The sequence below is a fragment of the Podarcis raffonei genome, chromosome 1, assembly GCF_027172205.1.
Source record: "Podarcis raffonei isolate rPodRaf1 chromosome 1, rPodRaf1.pri, whole genome shotgun sequence".
NCBI classification, from domain to species: domain Eukaryota; kingdom Metazoa; phylum Chordata; class Lepidosauria; order Squamata; family Lacertidae; genus Podarcis; species Podarcis raffonei.
The window spans coordinates 87,656,020-87,681,244 of NC_070602.1; the positions used below are offsets into that span (position 1 = coordinate 87,656,020).

At 43.1% G+C, this 25,225-nt stretch overlaps 1 protein-coding gene across 2 annotated transcripts in view; it reads left to right on the forward strand.

Annotated features, from left to right (window-relative positions):
• Nucleotides 1-17,887, forward strand: part of MARCHF4 (membrane associated ring-CH-type finger 4) — a 113,163-nt gene extending 95,276 nt beyond the window's left edge. For both annotated transcript variants that reach the window (XM_053402630.1, XM_053402641.1), the window contains exons 3-4: nt 4,494-4,686; nt 15,891-17,887. In XM_053402630.1, coding sequence (XP_053258605.1) covers nt 4,494-4,686; nt 15,891-16,252 — 555 coding nt within the window. In that variant the 3' untranslated portion in view covers nt 16,253-17,887. The remainder of the gene's footprint in view (nt 1-4,493; nt 4,687-15,890) is intronic.
• The last annotated feature ends 7,338 nt before the right edge of the window (nt 17,888-25,225 follow it).

Sequence of the window (25,225 nt, forward strand, 5' to 3'; positions counted from 1 at the left end):
TGTGATGCAGAGAACCTGCGGTTTGACCGGGAAAATTAGAACCTCCCCCCCCCCAATTACACAATCAAATGTAGTCAGAAACACCGGGCAGAAGAGCACAATTAATTATTGTTTCCAAAGAATTCAGGGCAGTGTATGTTGGGACAGTCTTCCATTGCATCCTCACAGCATCCCTGTGAGGTAGGTTTAGGCTGAGAAAGTGGAGACTGGCCCAATATCACCTAGTAGGATTTGTGGCTGAGCAGGAGATTTGAGTATGCCTTCCCAGTTGAAGTCCAGCTCTCTGAGCCGCTCTGTGCTACGTTATGCTCTCCTGAAAGGGATGCATCTTTGAGAGCATGTTATACCAAGGAAAGGAGCTGCTTCTCATTGTTTCCTGGGAACATGTCATGGCACTGATTTTGATCTATAACTCCATTACTGGCTTGAGCTGAATATACCTCAGAGGGTACCCCACAGCGAAGTCCCAACACAATCTCTGAGATCAAAGAAGAGCGGCCTCTTTTTCTTTTCTATTAATAGTTTTTATTGTGCTTTTTAATCAGCTTTACAACAACATATGCAGGTGCCACGCCGCAAGTCCAATTTTGTAGAACGATCCAAATCCCCCTTCACTTTCTGCCCCCTGACCCCTCCAGTTCCCTTTGTGGCTCAGGATCCGGAGTGCTCCAGAACCAATCAGCATAATAAACAGTTCTAACTATTAGCTTTAAAGAAAAAGGGAGGAAGGGAAGGATAAAGAATAGCAGAAACAGAGAAAGGAAGAAAGCAGTAAAATAAAGGGTTTCTTCTTGATTTCCCATATCCCACTATGGGAAATGGTCTCACTTGGCTATAATCATGTGAGGCAGGAGACCCTCCTTGATGTTATGCAGCCACGCATGGGGAGGGGGGTATGCCTGCCACAGGGCAAGCTGCCAAAAGCATGTAGGCATGAGTGGCCTGTGTCACACTGCAGAATAAGGTCCTGTGTTTTGAAGGGCTGCCAGAGGACAGTTCTCTGTTTCTTAGTCCTTTGTTTGAGGGCTGCCTGGTCCAACCCTGCTTCCACTGCAACAGTGCTGGGCAGTTCAAAAGAGCCCTTGTAGATTCCTTGTTGGGTTTTGCTTTTTTTAAAATCTGCATTTACAAATCTGCAAATGCTATCTAGGAATGTAGCATTCCTGAGATCCAGTGTGGGGAAACAGTAGCCAGCATACACCATACATAGCTTGAGCCAGTATCAGTGCAGACTGCGCAGCCTGTAAAACAGAGAATACACAGAATGGCCTTGCTGCTTTTTAATTAAAAAACAACAACCCAGCCACCAATCAGGCATCCTCCCCAAATAAAACCACTTGTACGGGTCCAAAAGTGATTTCCAGGAACCCTGACATATCCTCGGAAAGCTTCATTCCCAGGCAATCTTGTACATTCATGTAACTGGCCAGAAAATCATTCTTGGAAGGTTCCTTGCGTCAGTGAAGTGGCCACTTAGCTTGAATTTACGCCCATTAAATGTGCCTTTTCTACTCTGTATAGCTGGGGGTGGGGATTTCATGGGAAAAGGTAACATTTTTCTCTGATGGCCCTAATCAGAGCATAACCTTAATAAACAAGCTAGCAGTCCATCTGTGTGACACAATGGACATTTCACCAAAGGACAGAAGGTCACGCTAGGCCCAAAATATCGCACAAATAGTCTTATAGAGGAGCTATATAGAAGATGCCCCTTGGTTAAAGGAATACTGAAAGCAGGCTCCTTTAATCTAATTTCTAATGCATTTGTGGGGCAAAAAAATCTCTAGCTGAATCCCCGAATGCTAAGCATGGGATCTCAGAGGCTGCTTCATTAGGTGGACTTCTTTTTGACAGGAGCTGCTTTGCATTACTCCGTATCACAGAACTGGAACTTGAATATATAGAAGGATTAAGGCAGTGATAGGGAACCTGTTGCCCTCCAGATGCTGCTGGATTGCAGCTCCCATCAGCCCCAACCAGCATGGCCCATGATCAGGCATGATGGGAGTTGTAGTCTAGCAACACCTGGAAGTTCAAAGGTTCCTCATTACTGAATTAAGATCTACCCCCTACCAATTCCTACCTTCACACATTTTTGCCTGTAGGTGATGGTGCTTTGTATTGGCGCTGCCCTCTTTGCTTTCATTTTTCTTTTCGCATATGAGTTTTGTTGATTCTCCCTTCTGCGCTTTTCCTGGATGGCTGCTGCGTCAGCTCGCTCGCTTCTCTTCATGGCACTGCTTGCCAGGCTGTTCTGATGAGGCAATGATACAGTTAGCCTATTTTAGCCTTGCGAGTGTGTCAGCAATCTAGCCTTAGGTTTGCAAGGCCCTCTGTGATCTCAGGATGTCAGTTGCAGGCATATCACAATGCATCTGAGGGCAATTAGCTGAGCTGTTCTGATGTCATTATCTCAGCTGCTCTGATGTCACAGAAGGCTTTGCAAACGTGACTCCTCATGGGCCATGGAGAAAGCTTTTATTCTGAGCGCCAAAATTTAGGAACAACATTAGGTTAAGTTAAACAGCACTGGCATGTATTTGCTGCAAGGGCTTTCAAACCATTCCTTGACAAAGCCAGAAACATACATGACACTTTCTGCTTATAAGGGATGTGCTTGACTAGCAGTTCAAGGGGTCTGCATCATTCTTGTTGCATTCATTGATAAGACAATGCTTCCAAAGGGGGGGGGGAGGCAGTTCAGCATAATCCTACAGTTCTATTCAAAAGTGCCATTGAGTTCAATGGGGCTTTCTCTCAGGTACATGGTACATATAAAATCACAGCCTTCACAAACAGTTGCATTCCTTTCCACACCCAAAGAGCTGTTGTTGTGATCATAGAGCAACCAGATAATGGTGCTCAGAGCAGGACAAAGGACAGCAGCCATGAAGTGTGTAGAGAATGTAAGATGCTGTACTATAAAACTGGTAAGAACAAACATGGATGTTTTTGCTGTTAAACGAAACCTTTTATTGAAATTTCACACCATCTAGAAGAGAAGCACAGGGCAAAATGCACACATCCTCAGATACTTCAAAATCTATCTAGCCAGAAGATGAGATGTTTAAAAATAATTTGTAAAGCCTATTTTCACAGATGGATGTCATAACAGAGTGAGTAAATGGAACGTTACTTGAACCAATCTCACACACTATTTTGCCAGCCAAACATGTAATGTTGGCTGGTAAGTTCCTGGTGTTAGTATATTTCACAATGTTGTCCTCTGTAAATAATAATCACAGGGGCTCTGCACCTATTAAACAGCTATGAAGAGCGAGAGTAGCACATTACAAAGTACTATAAAAAGTCATAGCCACAAGAGGCCTGGCCTCTTCAAGGACTTTGTAGGCATTTCCCTTTATATTTTATTTTTAAAAGTACAGTTCTGGGAATTTTTTTTTTAATCCCTTGTATAATGTCAATTTTTGTGTGACGTGAGTAAAAATGTACAAGGCAAAAATGAAATAATTTCTCTCTCTCTCTTGGAAACCTGGTCATTTCTTATCCCATCAAATAATTTTACACACACACACACACACACACCTATTTCTCTCTCTTTCTTTTTCATCTTTTTGACACTGCCATGAGTTTCTTGGGCTTTCCAAATAGGCGGGTGGCAACACAAAGAGTTGGACACTACTAAACAACAACAACACAGTTGTGGACCCTACCTCCACCCATTCTCCCTGGGCTCTGAAATGCAGAAGAGTAGTCAGGCCAATGAAATTTGGCAAGTGGATTTCATATTTGCTCCCAGTGGTGGAAGTTCCAGACTGGGGAGTGACTGCTATTTTCCTTCAAAAGAAGAGTGATCAGTTTAAGCTTAAAAGCAAGGATATAGTGATGCACAGTTTGACCCTTAGGGCTATGGCTGCATCCCCATCCCCTGGGTACCTTTAAAAATCCCCTGCTTGGTCATGCACAGAGAGCCTCACACCCTTTAGACTACTCAGGATTGCTCCTTTCAAATTATGATGTGCCCATGCCATCGTTATTCGTCTGTGCGCCATGGGCAAATGAATTTTACTACCACCATGGCATGTTCCCATGCTAGTTTCTGCAAAACTAGCCATGACCAATATTGTGAGAAAATCAAGAAAAAAGAATACTTAAGGTGTACTTAATCAATGCACCTACTCAACCCACTCATAACAAAGCAGCCCATAAATGTTTTGAATGGCAGTGGGCTATGGTCAAACAGTAGAATAGCAGAATGGAGAGCAGAACAGAGGCATGTGGCAGGATGTGATCCCACCTTTCTGATCTCCTGTTGCAGGCAGGCACAGGACTGCCCTTTTCTTCTGAAGTCTGCTGTCTAAAGAGCTGCTAGCCTCTGTTGCAAAAGTCCATGCGAAATGCTGTGGGGTGTTCATTGGTAGCCACTGGTACCACTAACTAAGGAATTAATTCTCTACATCTTCTGCTTACGCTTCTCTTTTCTTTGTTGACTTCCCCTCCCTCTTCCCCCCATCCCCGCTGCTGTCTTGCAGTGGCAAGCCATTTCTCTGACCGTCATTGAAAAGGTTCAGATAGCGGCCGCCATCTTGGGTTCCCTCTTCCTTATCGCCAGTATCTCGTGGCTCATCTGGTCCACCTTCAGTCCCTCTGCGAAATGGCAACGGCAAGACCTGCTCTTCCAGATCTGCTATGGAATGTATGGCTTCATGGACATTGTCTGTATAGGTGGGTGACTGGATCTCAGTACGAAATGTAGTAACCATAGGCAGTGCTTTTTCCTGGGGGGGAATGACACAGGGGTACGCAAACCCCTAAACATTTTGTGAATCTTTGTACTTTTGTCCATTTACTGTATTTATTTTTCCAGATTTGAACTATAAAATTGTAATTTTCTTGAGTCAAATTGAGAGTACCCTAAACATTTATTTTAGAAAAAAAAGCACTGACCATAGGAATTCATTTGTAAGAAGGAATTGAGAGGTAGCTTCTTTGCTTTTTGGGGTGTGTGTGTGTCCAGAATGAAGTTTTGGTGCAACTCTTTTTGGACTCAACAGTATTGGTCCTGGTGGGCTTTTCAGAAGCATCCAAAGTTATCCTGTTTCATATGTAGCATCGTAGCTGAAGTAGACTCAGTCACTAGTTGGATCCAGTAGGACAGCTCCTGTCCTTTGACCATTGTGGGTCATCTAAGAAATTCCCCCAGACAAAGACATATTTACGGTAAATCTCTGCAGTCAGTGGTGTCCAAACTTTTTTCAAAGAGGACCAGATTTGATGAAGTGAAGGGCCGTGAGGGCTGCCCAAAGGGCCAACCAAAGTTGTTGAGCTTTTTTTAAGATTGAAGTTGTTGAGGTTTTCTTAGGATTTTACCCCAGGAAATAAACTGCCATGGGGGGGGGGCGGATTAAACCAACCAGTGGGCCAGATTACACCCCCGAAATGGACTTTAGACATGCTTGGTTTAGGCCCAACGTGGATATCCCCAGTGCCTTGCTAAAGATAACTGTTGATAACTATTTTGAATCTGATTCTTTGGAATTTATCATAACTGTTGATGTGATAAATTCCAAAGAATTAGATTCAAAATAGTTAAAATGCAAATCCGTTTATTTGCTAACTCTTATGCATTAAAAATATGAGACAGAAACTTACTTTGTAGGTTTGCACATTTTGTTTTCTCAGATTATACTGTAAAATCTGATGTTTTAGATAGTGGAGTCTTGTTCAGAATTCAAACCTGCAGACCTAAGATTCATTTCAGTGACAATTTTAATGCTTTGAGAATCTGCATGTGCCAGCCCTGGTACTTGTTACCTAATTGAGGTGCTTGTCTATTCTGATCCCAAAATAATAAATTCCAGTATCCTCACACAAAAGAGAGAAAAATGGGGAACTGATGAGCATAATCAGTTGGCCTTCTCCTTTTGTGGGAGGCTTGCAACAGTGCCAGCCCACTACAAAGAAGAGAGGAAAACGAAGCCATTTCTAGGCAAAAAGAAACAGCCAGAAAAAGGAATGAAATGTTTGAAATAAATAAAACTTGGAGAAGGGAGGTTGATGAGGACAAGAAGCAGGTATTCCTCCTGATTTTGAAGGGTGTGCCACAAAGTGCTTGGGGGGTAGGACAGGACATGAAGGATATGAGAGAAACTTAACTGGGAACCACTGCATGGCTGGCGGTGATTTCTGAGTCTTTCCCAAGAACATTGGAGGAGAAGCTTTCTTTAATTGACAGTGTGCCATAAATGTTCAATAAGCCATGGTATGTGTGGGCATAAGGGGCAGTGAACTAGTAAAAATGAACAGGGTTTAAGTCAACAGTGGGTTTATTTGCAAGGCCTGGCATAGCTCACATGCTCTGTTGTGTAACTCTGACATTCTTACCACTCCCATTTCTGTGGTTCTCATGACCCACCACAATTGACCAACCACCACTCAGCAAACATTGCCTTGTATGGAGGGCAACAGATTTTTCCACTAGTCAGCTACAAGCTGGTATCTACTCCAATCCAACCATATTGTCCACTTTTCTCTTTGGGATTTGGAGATCACCTGCTCAGAGAGCAACCATATTTAATGAACAATATCAGCTTCCCTGCCACCTTTCCCTGCCACACCATCCCTTTTTACCCAGCTATGCAGGGGACAGGAAGAAGAAATTGTCTAAGTTCTCTTGCTTGGCTGCTGATGGGAACAGAGAACAGGTGGGTGGCTTGCAGTTGCCAGTAAGTAACATGATTAACATGGCTTTGGTAAAGCAGAAATTGTTGGCAGCAGCTGGAGCGCTCATCTGTCAGTGGAAGATAAGTATTCTATTTCCGTCCATGAAATGGATGCAAAACCAAGCAAAATATGCCAGTCCTTAATGAGGGGAGTGAAGAAAATGTTATGTTTAGATGGAAATCAGAGTGTGATTTCTCCGTTTCCCTTTCATGTGATTGTTGCATTGTAAATCTGATTGTTAGCTGGATGATAAATAGATAAAGTGGTATTCAACTACGTTCTGCTCAGAGCAGATCCATTGAAATCAATGTGCCTAACTGAGTCATGTTCATTCATTTCAATGTGTCTGCTCTGAGTAAAACTTACTTGAATACCACCTGAAGTCTTCCCCCACACCCCAGTATATAGCTGCAGTGATAGGACAGACTTCATCTACTAAATTTCTGCTTATCGTGAAACGAAAGAGCACTGTCAGGGGGAAAAATGTGGAGGGTGGAATGCATGAAACAGCAGAAAGTGTATTTTTGCATCTCTTGAAACAGCAACTTTTGCAATGAAAATAGAACCTCACAACAATTCGGCACCCTACCAGTTTGCACACAAAAAATGGGGGTGGATAGTCATGCTGCAGGGATATTGCGTTGCTTCAAGACGGCAGGCTGTGTTGATGTTAACAGCTCCTCCTCCTTTGGCATGGCTTATAACTGCTAGCAAACTGGCAGCCTAGAAACCTCGGGTAAGAACCTTTTAAAATGCATATTGCCGGATGAGTTCCCATGTACCGATTCTGCAACGCAGGAGCCCGCCCCTCCTACGAAGCACTTAAAAGGAGATGGTATCAAAAGGAAGCACAGCCAGCCCTTATGAGAAAGAGGCATTGGGAGTTTGCTCATTAGTGACAAATTAACCAGAAAGCAGGTATGTGGGGAAATGGATCGAGGCTCCCTGCAATTCATGGACGCTGCAGGCATTTTCTAGCAGGTACCTGTGACAGTCGCGTAACTGTATTCCATACGGCCATCACAAAAGAGCTGAGTGTGTGTTGGGTCAGGGATGGGGAGTGGTCGGACACTTTCCTATTTTCCCAGCAGCAGAATAATGCAGCTTGAGGGCTGGGGAAATGTGATACCCCTTTGACAGAAGAGCAGTATATGGATTTCTCACCAGCCGTGGACATCAGCTGCACATTTATTGTTAAGAAAGGAAGACCCTTGCTGTTCTTATTTGTTTATTTAATCTAAAGCAACATTACTCACTTTGTAGGGCCAGAACAAGAGGCTGTTTTTGGATGAACAGGCTTGGATGAACAGGCTTGAAAGAAAACTATATAGGGAAATGACAGTTAGCACAAGATTCCACCCCATAACATCTGGATGCAATAGCTGGCTTTCGAGTTATGAATTACCACACTTACTGTGACTTGATGCCCCTTCCCCTCTCTCTCTGCATGTTGGAGCCTAGGAAACCTAAGCCCTCTAGCACTTTAGGAGCATAGCAGGTAGCAGGTCAGACTGATGGTTTGTCCATCCCAGAGCTGAGATTCCAGGGACTCAGACAGAGAACTCTTTCCCATTCCCTGCTACCAGATACTTCTGGCTAGAGATGGAACAGGGACCATACTGGATGCAAAGGTGCTCTATGGTGGTGCTCTATGATTGAGCTGGAAATGGAGAAAAGACCCCAAAAAAGTAAGAGGTAATTACATTTGGAGAACCATTTTCTGTGCAAGGTATGCCATTTGTGTATGCAATACATATAGCTGGTCAAAAAAAACCCGCACAAAAACCAATCTTCCAAACTCACACCACTGAGCTGAGCGATGATGACAGTTTGGAAGTTCACTGCACATTCCTGCAAGCACCTGGCCATTAATTAAATGGCAATTCAGATGCAGTTGTGTGTCTGGCTGCCTGTATCAGTGGAGGCTGCAATTAAGGAAGCTTGATCTTTGCAGATTCAAGTGGCGTTCAGGGTCAGCAGGGCTGGAAACCATTTCTCGTTGAACATCGGGAAGTGTCATCAGCTAATGAGAGAGGGAGGCCGGTGAGCAGCACGACTGGCCCGAGAGGGGCGCTGTGCATCACAAGACTTGATTTAACAGATGGCCCACACAGTGCTGTCACTCCATCCACCCACAGACCAACAGAGCTGCATACACAACAAGTGCGTCCCATGATTCGGTTTATTTCTTTTTGTTTTCCTGGCTGTGTCAGTTTACCTCATGCACAGCGGATGACTGAAATAGCAAAAGCGATTATGCAAATTGAGACTGAGGACTTGGAGGTGATGGAGGGGGTAGGCTCTTGGGGAATTTGTCCCTTTACAGTGGGCAGTTTGCGTTACTGAAATTGACACTGGCTGCAGGGTAAGTGCAGTAAACACTGCCAGTTCAGAAAGATATTTTTCCAAAACATTGGGGGTGGAAAATAGTTTTAAAGGTGGAATAAATAAATATGGAGCAAATAGGCTTTTCCCCCCCTACTCCATTACGTGACCTGATCAATTTCAATGTTTGACAGGGAATATACTGTACATAAGTTGAATAACGGAAGATTAACGTGGCTGGAGCACTTAGACTCCATATTGCTGCATGGCCAACTGTAGCACATTTTGTGTATGTGGTGATGTGAGCTGCTTGCCAGCCTTTACATTTCTATATTTTTCATGCATAAATATATGCACTAATGCGCGCGCACAGCTTCTTCATCAGATCCAGAGAGCCTTTAGCTCTTTGAAGAATCACTGTTTTGCATCTGAACAGCTGGGGAGATGAAATTATAAGCAGAGTCATTCATCTGCCACTCCCTCCACCAGCTGGCAATTTTTGTAGACATCACTGTTGCCTTGGAGAAGGGTTGAAGCTCAGTGTCAGATCACATGTTTTGCAGTGGAAGGTCCCACGTTCAATCCTTAGTCTCTCTAGGTAGGACTGGGAACCAATCCTGTGTGAAACCTTGGAAAACTTTTGGCACCCACTGTAGATATATGAGCCAATGGTCTGACTCGGTATAGGGCAGCACTATCAAGTATAGTAATTTAATTCACTGAAATTGTAAATGCTTGTATGCATTACTATGTATTCAATTTTAGCTGGTTGGTAACTGAATTCTAGAGAGATCTTTTGTGGTTGGGTAATGTTGGACACATGGGAAGCATTTAATGAAGGAGAGACGCCATTTTATGTGAAGCAAGATGACTGTGTTTTAGAATCCACTGTGAACGCTGCTAAGTTGAATGGAATGTTGGAGTCATTCTTCTTTGCTTGAAAGAAAGAGAGCAAAGCTGCAGGAGAAGGTGAAAGTGGGAAACTCTCCTAGGAGCTGCAAGGCATGGCCTAACTGAGATACAGAAGAGATGAAAATACTGTTGTTTGGAAGTTAGAAGAAGAGACTGTAAGCCATTGCTTGGATGAGCATGTGACTGTAAATATTATGTTTTAATTCATCTATAACTATTAGTTTCTGAAGTGAAGTCTAGACATTGGTTTAATTTCCAAAGAAGGGTGTCAGTCATATATATGATCTGAGCTTTTTAGCTGTGTTTTTGCTGCCTTTACTTCAAAAAGGACTCAGGCACTCCGTTGCAAACCAGGAACCGCAGGCCTCCAGACTTTTCTGTAAGTCCGGCTGCTGACAGTCAAAGGAAGGCAGAGTTAGGCAGTCCATCCAGCAACCCCTCTGCACAATTGCAGGTAATAGAACAACAGATCAATAGCCAATTAAAACGGATATGTGGTGCTTGATCTTTTGTGGCTTGATGGGAAAGGAAATTAATGGGGGAGCTGCCTGTCGACGCTCACAATTCAGGATCTCCTGTCAGGACTAATGGCGACTTACTTTTAATGGTGCTGCCTGTTTCGACTGGGCATTGTTTAAAATGTGCCAGGCTGGAAGAACCTTTGGCACTTCCTTCTGCTATCCTTTATACGTCAGACGCAGGTAGGCAGAGAAAGGAGAAAATGATGCATACAGCAAAGATAAGAGCAACACCGAGGAAAAACCACACAAAAGCTGCATTTCTTTCTTGGACAAGACTGAATGGTGTTTATAACAACAAAACTTGTCCCAGTAGCTCTATAGCCCTCTCCATCCTAAAGCAGAAAATTGGCAGGGGCTTGTGTGGCAGTCTTGCCTTTGGCACCCCCATGCTGTCACCTGCTATACTCCTGAAAGGGCTTCAAGGATCTGAAAGAGCTTCTAAGCACATTCCGCTGAACATTTGTAGATGCATCCTCACAATCCAGAACCTTATGCTGTCAGGTTCCTGATCACAAGGAGGCAACAAGACTTGTCCAGCTGAATGCACTTGGGCCTTTGCAATTGGATTTCATTTGCCGTGCTTGCGCTTTGCCTGACATTTTCCTCTCTCGTGGAGAGGGTGTCCGTTTGCATCATGCCCAAAGGTCACTAGTAATGGCCTGGTCTGAGGTCAGCTGGCATCATCCTGAGGCAAAGACCTGCCAATCATGACATACCTCTTGGAGGCACTGCTCTCCCTTTCGTCCAAGTGAGCCACTTCTACCACTAAGCCATGATTGGGTCATCCATCGGCAATCCACATTATATCTGGTGTTGCATCAAACATTTCCCACTTGCTGGCATTATGATGCACCTAGTGGGTGTCCAAGAATCATAGAATCGTAGAATCGGAAGGGACCCCAAGGGCCATCCAGTCCAACCCCCTGCAATGCAGGAATCTCAGCTAAAGTATCCATGACAGATGACCATCCAATCTCTGCTTTAAAGCATCCAAGGAAGCAGCGTCCACCACCTCCTGAGGGAGACCATTCCACTGTTGAACAGCTCTTACTTTCAGAAAGGTTTTTTTTTTAATGTTTAGTCAGAATCTCTTTTCTTGTAACTTGAAGCCATTGGTTCAAGTCTCATGGTGGAGTCCTTGGAGGCCTCTCTCTCTCTCTCTCTCTCTCTCTCTCTCTCTGACTTTATAATTTCATAAATATTAATACAACAATAAGAGCTGCCATTGCTTTCAAATGCATCTTGGATGTGCTTGAGACTCACACCAAGGTTCAAAAGTCTGCTCTTCAATATATTCAATATGTAATTCAAAAAGGTAGTATGTTTTATTAAAAATCATCTCTTGTGCTTATTTATTATGTTTTTCTGGTGCACCTGTGCAGTTGAGTGAATTGATGAAACACTGCCAGAAGAGAAAAGAAAAGAGAAGCAATCTTGTTGTGATTGTATGTACAACTGTATAAATTTTAGTTTCGGGGGTAAGAAGGATTATTTCAGCAATGTGCAGGAGCAGACGTGCACATCAGTAAAACATCTCTTGATGCAATGATACGTACAGTCACATCTGCAATGTCACCTGCACATTTGTGCAGTGATGTGCCTTGGTAACGTAAATCTTTAGGTTTGTGAAAGCAAATAAGTACATAAATAAATAACAGTAAATAAACAAAACAAATAATAAAATGAATGATAAGTCTCTAGCACAACAAATCCACTTTAAAAAAAAGAACTGGACCTTTCGTGGTTTGGAAGGGCATGGGAAAATGCATTGAAAAGTGTGGGTTTGATCAGTGACTAATGGAAAGATGTGTAAGAAAAGCCCCACAAGCCAATCAGAATAAATGCAAGGCAAGTGTTCATTGTTGTATAACCACCCCGTAAACAAATCAGAACAAATGCTCAGTAAAGGCCAAATTTGTACTAGCAAATCCGAGTGAATGCTCAATAAGTAGGTCATCTGGAGAGGCTGTTAATTAACCAAATCAAACTGGTTCCAACAATATAAGAGCTCTGTTGGATGAGGCCAAAGGTCCATCTAGCCCAGAATCGTGTTGCCAGCACTGGCAGGGAATATGCCTGGGCAGCCCACAATCAGGACATGAAAGTACTGGCCTCCTATCCACTCCTACCTCCATTGGTCCTCAACAAGTGACATACTCAGCGACGTACTGCCTGAAGGTTGCATATAATCATCTTGACTAGTAGCCATTGATAGAGTCATTCTCCATGAATGTGCCTAATCCCTGCTTAAAGCCAGTCATGACAGTGAATTCCACAGTTTCCCTTCTTCTCGTCTGTCCTGAATCGGTTCCCCACTAGTTTCATCCTAGCCATTATTTTAGCCAGCTGAACCACATAAAGACGTCATACCAAGAACCAAACAGGCTAAGGGCATATTGTGATTGTGTTAGAATTAAGTTAAAGGCAGCTTTCATTTTCATTTGTTCCAGTACAGCAGAACACAACACTACAGACATTTTAATGACAGCAATCTAACACAACGCTAAGCACACTTTAGCCCTTTGATTTCAATCGGCTTTAAGCGCAATTAACTGTGTTAGATTGTGACTTGCAGATTTTCATCACAATTTGTTGAGTTCTATCCATTGAAACATGTGTATTGAAAATGTGTATTTCAAAGGTTTATTTACAAACTCCACCTATTTTTCTCTTGACACTTCATACTCAGGCCCAGACACTTAATTTTTATTTTTTTTTAACCCAAACACAATGTGTTTAAACACAGCTTTTCCTGCCAAGATACATTGAAGGGGCCTGATGGCAAATTCTGCATATTTTGTTGAGAAATGTAAATATGCACAGTTTGGAACTGACATGTATGCAGCACAGCGGGGAAGCAGGCTTCTGGAATGGAAGGGTTTAATTTCTGGCATCTTTGGTTGAAAAGTTCTCTACTTCCATACTTGAAAAGCTATTAGGCTTAATGGACCACTGATTTGATTCAGTAGAAGACATGTTCACATGTACAGTGGTACCTCTGGTTACAAACTTAATTTGTTCTAGAGGTCCGTTCTTAACCTGAAACTGTTCTTAACCTGAGGTACCACTTTAGCTAATGGGGTCTCCCGCTGCCGTCGTGCCGCCACGCACGATTTCTGTTCTCATCCTGAGGTAAACTTCTTAACCCGAGGTACTACTTCTGGGTTAGTGGAGTCTGTAACCCAAAGTTTGTAACCCAAAGTTTGTCTGTAACCCAAAGTTTGTAACCCGAGGTGTTTGTAATCCAAGGTACCACTGTACTCAGTTATCCACACCTTAGAATAACATGAGAGATCCACATCCCTGTTCATTTTGCTTATTTACATATTTATTTACTTTCCTCTCATAGAATATCAGGGTAATGAAGAGAAATCCAAAAACTATTAAAAACAGTAAAAAACAATAATTAAAATGACTGGCTACTCAAGAAAAAATTAAACAACCGCACAGAAAACGTTACACATCTGCATAACTCCAACTGACTCAAATTTATTTTGATGAAATCCTACAGCTTCTTGCAAATTACTCTCTGAGTCCCTCCTTGCTCTCTCCTCAGCTTTCTACAGTTGCAGATGCATTTGCATTATTTCCATCTGCCCACCCAGTCCTCTGCTTGGTTCCTTTTTAATTTTACAGCTTCCTGAGCTCAATGCTGGGAAATCAATAAGTAATTTGGATCCCAGCAACTGCCAAGGAAAACAAACTTATTTTTGCACTTATAGTAAATATTTTGAAGCACAATTTATCTAGGAAAACAGGTGTACGGTTGATGCACTGGCCCATCCATCAACATCATTTTATTAATTGCATGGGATCATAAACACTTATAATTTACAAAGCAAAACAAACAGACTTTTAAAAAAAAAATCCTCTTGAATCAGCCTTCTCATTAATATTTGTGATAAGCTTTGAGGCTGAAATGAATTGAATTTTCCACATCTGACTCATGATCCAGTGAGGCAGACTCTTGAGGTCATATACTTGAACCTAAATAATTGAGGTCAGGATTCCTCACCAAACTTTTAACAGAAATGTGAGGGTGCTGGCGTTCATTCTGCAATAAACATTTGACCTTCAGCATCAATATTTGACTCCCGCGATTGATTGCTGATTTTTGAAAACAAAGGGGTCTGCCAAATTGCAGATGTACTTGAGTCCACTTGGGCAAAGTGGAAGACCAGCAGATCATATGCATGTGTCCCTCTGAATCACAGTATAAGTTGTGTTTGGCAGCCAGCATACTATTTTTGCACTTGTCTCTTAATATTAGGTGTGGGAAAAGTTTGTGCTAAAGGCTTAAACCTGGGATGGGGCAACCTGTGACCTTTCGGATGTCGCTGGAGTACAACTCCCATCATCCCTGACAAATGCTCATGTCAGCCAGGGTGAGGCAGAGCTGCAGCAATAGCAGCAGCAGTTCTGGCAGCAGAGTCCATGCCACTTAGTGGGACGGGTGAAGCAGCAGTGTGGAGGTCAGTAGAATCAATGCAATGCTCCTACTGATGGATCCATGGAGCCCTGACCTTGTTTTTGTCTCATCTCTCCTGGTAAACAGCTGCTGGAGTGGTCCAAAGGCCCATCTAGTCCAGCATCTCCTCACACAATAGCCCACCAGATGCCTGAGGCAGGCAACCAATCCAGTGCCCTCAACATAACATGTAGTTCTGCTCTCTTTATAGACAGACTCAGCAAATATAATTCCACAAAGAAGGAATTCCTGGGTGCTTTGGACGCTCATTTCAGGCCATTCACAGGTCACAGCTATTTGTCAGAAGGTCTGTGCTCAAGAAGGCTGGTCGAGGTGGAGATTGGTCTGATCCAGACAGGCAATCCATACACTGTTGTTGGTCTTTTAAATCTGTTTATCATTTTAGAATGATGATGGGACTTGGAGCAGGCCATTCTCCCAAATATTAACACTTTGTGTTAAGCGGCAATGAGAGCAAGATGTGCCCCCTAAAGCTATATCAAAAAATGTTCATGGGGCATGTGTACCCTCCAACACTTTGAAGCCCAATCCAGGACACCTTCCTGGACACCATCTTCTTGTTTTTTTATTGCGAGAGTATGGCAGCCATTTTGGTTGACATGATCTCACGTGGTTTTGCACCCGCCCCCCCTAAAAAAAAACAACCAGCCTTTTTTGGAGCACGGCGCTCTAAAACACATGTTTGGGAGCACCACACAAGATTGCCTCCCCGAAAAAGTGTTTTTTCAGGGGGAAATCGCACCGCAAAATCACGTGAGATTATGGCAACCAAAATGGCCCCCATTCTCTCACAATAAAAAATGGGATTTTCCATTTTTTTCTAGGATACTTGTGGGGTATGTACATGGAGTTGGCCCTAGGTGACTCTAAGAGGTGTGTGTGCAGTGATGATGAGTCAGTGAAAAATTAATAGATTCTCTTTTTTTCCTCCTATCCACACACTCTTTTTTATTCTACAGGTCTAATAATCCATGAAGGACCCTCAGTTTACAGGATTTTTAAACGGTGGCAAGCAGTCAACCAACAGTGGAAAGTTCTGAACTATGACAAAACAAAGGACCTGGAGGATCAAAAAACAGGGACCAGGACCAACCAACGAACCTCTTCTCAGACTAACCATTCATCCTCCACTGGTGGTGCCACTAGCAACTCTGCTCCAGCCGAGAGTGTGGCTCGGGGAGCTGGCCACACCACGGGCACCTTGTCTGACCACCACTGTGCTTATACCATCTTGCATATACTCAGCCACCTGAGGCCTCACGAACAGAGAAGCCACTCTAGCACAAACAGAGAGCTCGTCATGAGAGTCACGACGGTCTGAGCTAAAGGAATTAAGGAGGCCTTAATGCAACGCGGAGTGGCAGAGGAACTCACAAGCGGAGGGGGCGCGGCATGCCTTTCCCCCCCACCCTCCACCCCCTTGTCCTCTGCAGCTGCACCAGGAGCACAATAGGCCCTTGGCCAGCCAAGATGGTGGCGGAGGCAGAGCTGCACACACAGCTGAGAGGCGGCTGAAGAGGTTCTGCAGTCGCTGGAAAGTACAACAAAGCAAGTGCAATACAGAACTACAAAAACTGAACTAGGGCAGAGGCTGGTGGGCTGAGGTGGGGTGGGGAGCAGAGAGGGACAGCTGGTCTTACTGCAAGGGAATGAATGGGTAAGTTTTTAAACACCCACGTAGACACGCAGACATTGAATAGGAAGGAAGCAAGGAAGCCAGAGTATTTTAAACTGTATTAACCATGGGGTTCAAGTATTTGAATGCATAAATTATTCTGTGGCCCTATGCTATTTTGTGTGACCACAGGGTGTTCAAGATGAAACAGCAGTCAGTTTATTGCTATTGTTATTTTATATGAGTAAAGATACTCTGCCCAGGTTTTTTTAAACAACAACAAAAAAAACACACACGTGCAACAGGTACAAATTCCTGATTTAGCTCCCTCCTCAAACACTACAATTTTTCAATGTTTTTGAGGGGAGGGCCAAATTCATTTGAGCCACAAACATTTGTAGGAATCAATGTCCAAAGCACAAGGTGGATGATTTATGCCAGCCTGGTTTTTTTAGACTACAACTCCCACCAGCCCCAATCAGTGCATCTGTGCTAGCTAGGGCTGATGGGAATTGTAGCACAAAACATCTGGAGGGCACTAGGTAGGGGAAGATTTATGACATTTACCACTGAAAAAATTATTCGTGTGTTTTATTTGCAGATTTTTTCAAAATGGGATTGTCCCCTACTGAATTTCCTACTTGGCTTTTCCACCTCCAGCACCTCTGTATCGGTGATTTCTCATAAGCCCCTGTGATTTTCCTGCTTTTAAATTTACTTCCTGTAATCTAGCTGCTCCTGGAAACAATCTCATCCACTTAGTTCAGGCATCCCCAACCTGCCGCCCTCCATATGTTTTGGCCTACAACTCCCATGATCCCTAGCTAACAGGACCAGTGGTCAGGGATGATGGGAATTGTAGTCCAAAACATCTAGAGGGCTGAAGGTTGGGGATGCCTGACTTAGGTATTAAGCCACAAAACTTTGCACTCAAAAAACAAATGGAAGTCCCAAGTCCAATCCACACTGTGGATTTAGGCTCCAATCCTATGCACATCTTTCTGGAAATAAGTCCCATTGAACACAGGGGGACTAACTTCTCAGAAACATGTATGGGAGGAGCGCACTGTAAAACTGGTTGAATGGGTCCCTCTCTGCAAGGAACACTGGGAATTCTAGCAGTATGAGTTACACTAGAAATTGCTAAGAGAGACCTCATCACCCTGACCAAACAGTTAACAGGATTCTTTGGGAGAAGCCATCATAATCACACTGGTATATTTGCTGGGTACCCGCTGAATAAATTTGAGAATACTCTCCCTTCTCCACAGGTACTTCCACAAGTAACACTAAATGCTGAAGTATCCCGGGTGAAGCTGACTTATCTTACAGTGGATTATCATTATTTCGATCCACACAAATTGACATATTCACCAGATTTGCGTACACTGAAGCAAATCTTTGAATGCTTGACATCTACCTAGATTGTGAGTCACCACAGCCTGAACACATCAGTAAAGCAGGGGTTGAATCAGGACGTGATGAATCACAAACTGGATACATGCGGAAGACCAGTTCAGCACCTAAATTCACTGAATAATCAGCATGATTTCAGCTTGGGGTTTTTTTAAACAATAGATATATAAGTCCCAAGATTGTGTCCACTCCAGGAACCAAGGAAGCATAGGAGGCAACTCCCAGCAGCCGAGGTCTCTGTGCCACCCCTAGAGGGAATGACACACTTAAAGGAGCTTGGCACAAAGTATTCCTTCATTGTTTCCTGTCTCATGGCCACTTTAGATGGTACCTGCTGCCACAAAAGTCCTGATTGTCCATGTTGGACATCATGGACCCTTAATACAATGCACCTTAGGCCATTCTCGTCCCTCGTTGTGGTGTCCCATGTGAAGCCAACCCTGGCCTATCCCTTGGGGTCTGGCCTGCACAGGTCCCATGTATAGAGTAAGGAGCAATGGAATAGTATCAGTTCCACTTCTCTTTCACAAGGACCAGTACAGTAGCATCCAAATGCAGGCAGCAGCCTGCAAACCTGGCTCACATCCTGGGAACCGTCATTTGTTGAAGATGCTGGAAACTGTAGCTCTGTGAGGGGTCTCCAAAGAACTCTCAGCACCCTGTTCTGGGGGTTCTTTGGTTGAGGGGACCATGATTGTTAAAGTTGTATGAGCGTGCTTGAAATGTGTGGGTGTGACCCTCGTCATTCTCGCCAGGTCAGTTGTAGGAACTCAGCAGGACATGGGATCAGTGTTTTCTGGATGTACCATCCGTTTTTCAGGGAACTTATCTTTCTAAGCACAATTGGTGACTCATCTGATACATATGAGGAATGCTGCCCAGAGAGGAAACCTTAAAGCTACTTTTGTTGGGAATATTTGCTTCCAAAGTGGAAAATCAAAACATATTCATTTACCTTTTGACTTTTCCTTTCCCACCAGTCCTCACCCTCTAATGATACTACCAGTCCTCCTGAGGTCCCCACTTCTGCCAGGAGAGAAAAAAACCACTCACCCATTGCTGATTTGCATATGTTTAATTGATTAACTCATTAAGCATATGGAGGTTGAGCACTGCCTAGCAAGCCTATAAGTTGTTAAGACCTTAATATTCCAGGTGAATAACAGTTACGGGTAGGGCAGCATCAGTGGCAGCAGGCTCTGTGTATTTATCAGCCACAAAAGCTACAGCCAGGGTTTTATTTTATTTTTTGACTAATATTTCTTACCTACCTTTTGCCCCAAGGTCCCAGGGTGGGTTACATGAACTAAAACAAAATCACCACGATAATACATAATAAGCATAAACCATAAAACAATAAAAAATAAAAGCACAAAACGCTTAATGATACAGGAAGGACAACTAAAAAACCCTATACCACACTTCCAAAGATTCAAGGTAAACAGGTGCTACTCTGAGTTCCATCCCTTTACCACTGGGAAAGGGAACCTGTTGCCTTCCAGATGCTGTTGGCCTTTGGCTCCCATCATCCCTTGCCACAAGTTCCACATCCCTGACTTGAGTCAATAGAGATGTGACATAGGCTAAATGAAGAATGTTTTGGAGTTGAATGTGCAGCAGAGAGCCATAAACAGTTTTATAAATTTATAAATGTTATATGCATTTTTCACTGCCAACTCTGCTTCCTTGCATGATGCTTCTACTGATTCATTATCTCTTTCAGTCACTTTAAACCCTCTGGACATCAACTTGGGTAAAAAGTAGGGAAATTAAAATGGCACCCCCACAAAAAACCCTTACACCATCAGGATGCCAAAAGGAGGGGGGAAACCAATTCAGATCTGTGACCTACTGATGATAATAATAATTTTAAAAATGTATTCTTGGCCACACAAAAATCAGGAAATTTTGCTGAGATGTTTTAGCCCAATATCAAAAGAACTACTACCTACCTAAATCCACTGAAAACATTGCTTCAGTAATGGGTATCACACAACAGCTTGTTGGGGGAGATATGAGCTTCTCCACCTCAGAACACTTTAGGTCAATTTGTACGTCTCAGAAGGAAGTGAAATTTTGCTTCTTCCCTAATAAATGAAATATGGACAACTACACAGAGTATGTGTGACTAGTGCTAATTAATTTATTGACAATATTGGAAAGCCTTTATTCATTGGAATTTCCTCCCGTACAATTTTGCTCCATTTTAGTCCCATCCAGAAAGCACAACATCAGCCAAGATGCCCATGTTTAATTTACTTGAACCATTGGGGCAAAAAAATCCCACCCTAAATATGAGAGCGATAGATTCTTGTATCTTAACAGTAACCCAGAACAGCTGCTATCATTGAGAAACCAAGGTAGAATCCTGATTTTGAAATGAAAAAGGGAGCAGGTGGGTGAAGATGGAGTCCAGACCCTTCTCTCCCTGCCCCATGGCAGCCTCTCTCCTCTCAGCTGGGCTCAGTTCTGACACGGGAACCTAACTAAGGGGAAAGTACCTGGAACAGAGGCTGTAGGGAGTTATGCTGTGAGGGTGCCCCTTACCCACACTTTCTGCTTGCTGTTGAAAACCAGACTCTCTACCCCACCAGTTTCTAGCATGATTGCAACAGATCTGACTTTAAAGGTACAAATCAGCCTCCAATCACATCTCTTTTGACCCTTGAGTTTGACACAGGAGAGAACAATGCAGACTGGGCTGTCAACAGTTGTCTTTGTCTCACAACTGGAGAGGATCAGTTTCCTTTTTGACGGAGGGAAGTGTGCATCCAGTTTCATAGTTTGAACACGACTGGCCTAAGGGAATAGGAAGCAACCCATATTTGGGGTTTCTTGTGTTCTGATGGGTATTCCCTTTGAATATGGAAAGTGCAAAGGGGGGAAGGCAAGGGTTTTATTATGCAGTGCATAGTTCCAATCATTGGCGTCATGTGGAATCAGCCTTGAATTTTCCTGACATCTTGGAAATGGCATAGTCTACAAAAAGCTAATTGGCATAATCGGAACTGCTCGTCATTGACCTGGTATGTGGCATGACTGCAGACCAACGAAAATATTTCACAGGGAGTATGGAAGGTACTGTCAATGAGCCCCACAGTTTGTCACCGAAGGCAGATTCAACATCTGTCAGGGATGCACAGGACTGGTGGCTTCTGCCTGTCACAATCCCACACTGCTCTTTTAAGAGCTGGACTAAAACATTAAATGTGGTTGCATGCATCTCCCCTTCTATGTTTCTTTGCTTGGTTTTAAGGAAAAACAGTCCCAGGTAGTGACCATTCTGTGTGGAGCTGTAGCAGAGGCCTGTGTAGCTCTTTCCCTTTAAAATGGTGCCCTCCTGCTTCACACACACAACCCCCTGATAGGGTTAAGAAGGGCTCCTTGAAATAAGAAGTTGTGTTCGGTAGGGTTCAGAATCAGACATGAAGCACATGGATGCTGAAATAAGCACTAGGGCCACTGGATGGCTATCCTGTCACCATCATTTAAAGCTGCCCACCACATTACACATATTTTTATATGAATCAGATTCCAGATTCCATCCTACAAGCAGTCTGGTTGTTGTTTTTTAGCTGGAAGATAACCATCCTCATGGCTTTAAGCACCCATCAGACGTAATATGAAGCTGGGTACCCTTCACATTATATGGGGTGGGGGGCAACATTTCCCTGAAGATCGCAGACTGAAGAAGCCATAAGAACATCTTGTGATGGGAAGAAGAAGCAGGAGTTAATTGCAGATTCAGAGGTTTTTTCCCCTTTGGCTTCATTTCGATAGGGATTTTATTTGTAGCCTTGAACATGTTTCCTACTCTTGGGAGCAGGGAGGGGGTGATGATACTCTAACTACCTCATGGGGCACTGTGAGAATCAGTGGTGAACCACATCCGTTCCTGACAATGAATGGCACTCTGTGCTCCCCTTCCCAAAAGAAAGAATCTGGTTTCCTCAGCAAGTTTTGATGCAGCATGAGCAGGAGGAATGGAGAGCCTCTTGAATCCTGTCAGAAGTTCTTCCCAGGGTGCAACTAGGCATGCTACCTAGTGGATACCACAGTGTCTTTCTGGGCTACAAGCTTTGTTATAATATGTATGTGTGCATGTTTTCCATAAGGCATAAAGCGTCTGTCTCCAGTTACCACGCGTCTCCCCGTTTCTATGCCACCTAACAGGACTCCTCTTGTACAAGCCTCCAATCCTTTTTCCTTGACAAGTTGATGTGGGTAGGGGTGGAATCTTGTTTCAGAGAGTCTGAAGAAACTGTTGAGGCTTTAAGGGTGGCCAGAGAGAGAGAGAGAACCAAACACTTTCCTTAAAATGAATTAAGACCTTTAAAAATCAGTACCTCAGTTGTGTTCTCCAAAGTGTTGTAGTGCTGCTCTCTCATGGTCTTTCCCCTTTCTGGCCTGGTACAGTGGCTGTCCCCAGTTACTGCGTGTCAGGATCCTACGTGCCGTTTTCAGATTTGTTCCTCCACAAAGTCGCTTTTGCAGCCATGGGTTCCAAAGCTGCAGACTAAGAGAGGTTGCAAGTTTATTCTCAGCATGCTTGGCGGTGGCATTAATAGTGGTGCTCTCCAGCACACACTCAAATTTACACCCTCCTCCCCCTTTGGTTCATAGAAGGGTTCCCTTTATTCCCCCCCCCTTTCCCCCCCTAATGAACAGAATATTACTAAGCAAAAAATCAAATACATTGGGTGGGATTGACCTAACAAACCCTTACCCTGCTCTCCCCCTGTCCACATGCCCTCTCCAAATAGCTCAAGGGGGTGGTGGTCAGAAGAAAGCCCAACACAACATGCAGGAGATAGGGGATTGTTCGATCTGGCAAGGTGGAATGCTTCCACAGAGGGAACATTTGTAACAGCACAACCATTTATTTTCCTCTTTCCTCCTTTAATGTAGCATGGGGGAGGCGGAGTGCATATTACAGATCAAGGCAAGAGACAATATGATTTAGCCAAAACAAAGAAATTTCCTACTGAATGTTCATCTCCTTTCTCTCATATCTCCTTTCTTGCTTTGACAGTTCTCCTGTTTTGCCTTTAATTTGCATCTTTAAAAAACAAAAAAACAAATAAAAGGATTATTTCTTCTTTTTCACTTTCACAACTTCTTATGAAACGGTCAAGTTTTCTTACTTCAGCTGGCTTACGGTTAACCAAAAAGCAAGAACTCACTTCTGTGGAAGGAAGAAAACTATTTCTTTGTACTGTGCATCTCCCAGTTGTTATACTTGGTGCAATTAAAGAAACAGAAGGGGCAGGTTACAGGGGTAAATGACCAACTTGTGGCTACAGGGGTAAGTGACAAAGTTGTGGCCAGCTGTTGCCGGACTCCCGCTCCCTTCATCCCTGTACATTGTGCATGCTGACAGAAGGGGCTGGTGGCAGCTGGAGTGCCAACAACATGCATTGGACCACAGATTCTGCACCGCTGGGGTGGAAGATAGGTAAACTCTTCTCTCCAAGGCAATCCTAGCTAAATATCTATAACAAACCAAAAGAAGGAATCATTATCATCATCATCATGTCTGACTATTAAATGCAACAACATAAAATAAAAAGGTCAAGGTAAATTTAATGGCTGTGATGGACATAAATATATTAACAAAATTTATTACATAGAAAAAAATGAAACTTTTAATAAAGAAAAGAGTGCAAAAATCCCCAAAACTGAATACCAGATGTACAAAATCCATAATACAATAACTGGAATGGGTAAATCCATAAACAAAACATGTATCAAAATAATATCCGCAATATATGAAGGTCCCTTGCACTTCTTGTTATTCATATTACTGCATGTTTCTTCATAGGTTGTGTACTATTTTGATACATGTTTTGTACAGTGGTACCTCGGGTTAAGAACTTAATTCGTTCTGGAGGTCTGTTCTTAACCTGACACTGTTCTCAACCTGAAGCACCACTTTAGCTAATGGGGCCTCCTGCTGCCACCACGCCGCTGCTACACAATTTCTGTTCTCATCCTGAAGCAAAGTTCTTAACCTGAGGTAATATATCTGGGTTAGCGGAGTCTGTAACCTGAAGCGTATGTAACCCGAGGTACCACTGAATATGGATTCATCCATTCTAGTTATTGTTTTATAGATTTTATACAGTGGTACCTCTGGTTACGAACTTAATTTGTTCTGGAGGTCTGTTCTTAACCTGAAACTGTTCTTGACCTGAGGTACCACTTTAGCTAATGGGGCCTCCCACTGCCGCCATGCCACCGCCACATGATTTCTGTTCTCATCCTGATTTAAAGTTCTTAACCTGAGGTACTACTTCCAGGTTAGCAGAGTCTGTAACCCGAAGTGTTTGTAACCCAAGGTGTTTGTAACCCGAGGTACCACTGTACATCTGATATTCAGCTTTTTTTTTTAATCTTGCCTTTTCTTTGCTACAAGAGTTTATCTTTTTTGTAATAAATGTTGTCATTCTATTTATGGGCATCACAGCCATGAGATTCTGTATAAAGAGACTGGTGATTAAGTTCATTTATGTTAGTTACCCTTGAGGATTTTTTTTATTTTATCTTACTTTGATCCCATCTAATTGCCAGGGGTTAGATTTGTTATCTTTATGCAGAGGAGTGAAAGTGAACAGTGCTGCCCCTAGATACTTTTGGACCTTAATCAAAGCCTTCCCCCATCCAACAACTTCCTGGACAGAAGCTCAATATTGTTTTTATTGACACAGAAAGATGAGGAAAATTGATACCCAACCGGACAACTTCATGGTGGAACCAGCCCTAAAAATGGGGTGTGTGGGTGAATGCTAGTGGATATGTTTGCTGTCTACTTGTTTACAAAAAGTTGTCTTTTTTGCCACATTAAAACTATACCAACAAAAAGGGAGAGATGATCAGTTCTTGAAGTGCAGGAGGGATAGCCCGAGCCATACATAGATCAAAGTAAGCACAAAGATAATCGAAGCACAAATATCTGGAGTGACAAAGGACTCGGGTTTTGTTGCGAATAGGTGGTGGGCATCCAAGTCTGAGAACGAAATGGAGATTCATTTCTACATCCTATTACCGGGTAATAAGATCCTGTGTAAATGGTTTTCTGAGGAATTTTGTTAAGGAAATAAAAGATTGTCATTTATAACAAAACACAATAAAAAAGATTCAAAGCAGTAAAAGGAGTGCTTTGGCTGCTTCCAGACTGTTGCTGTTTTGTTGGTGGGATTCAGAAGCATACCAGCAAATTCAGGTTGCACAGTTAAAGTGGTTTAGGAGCTCTCATGCAACAAA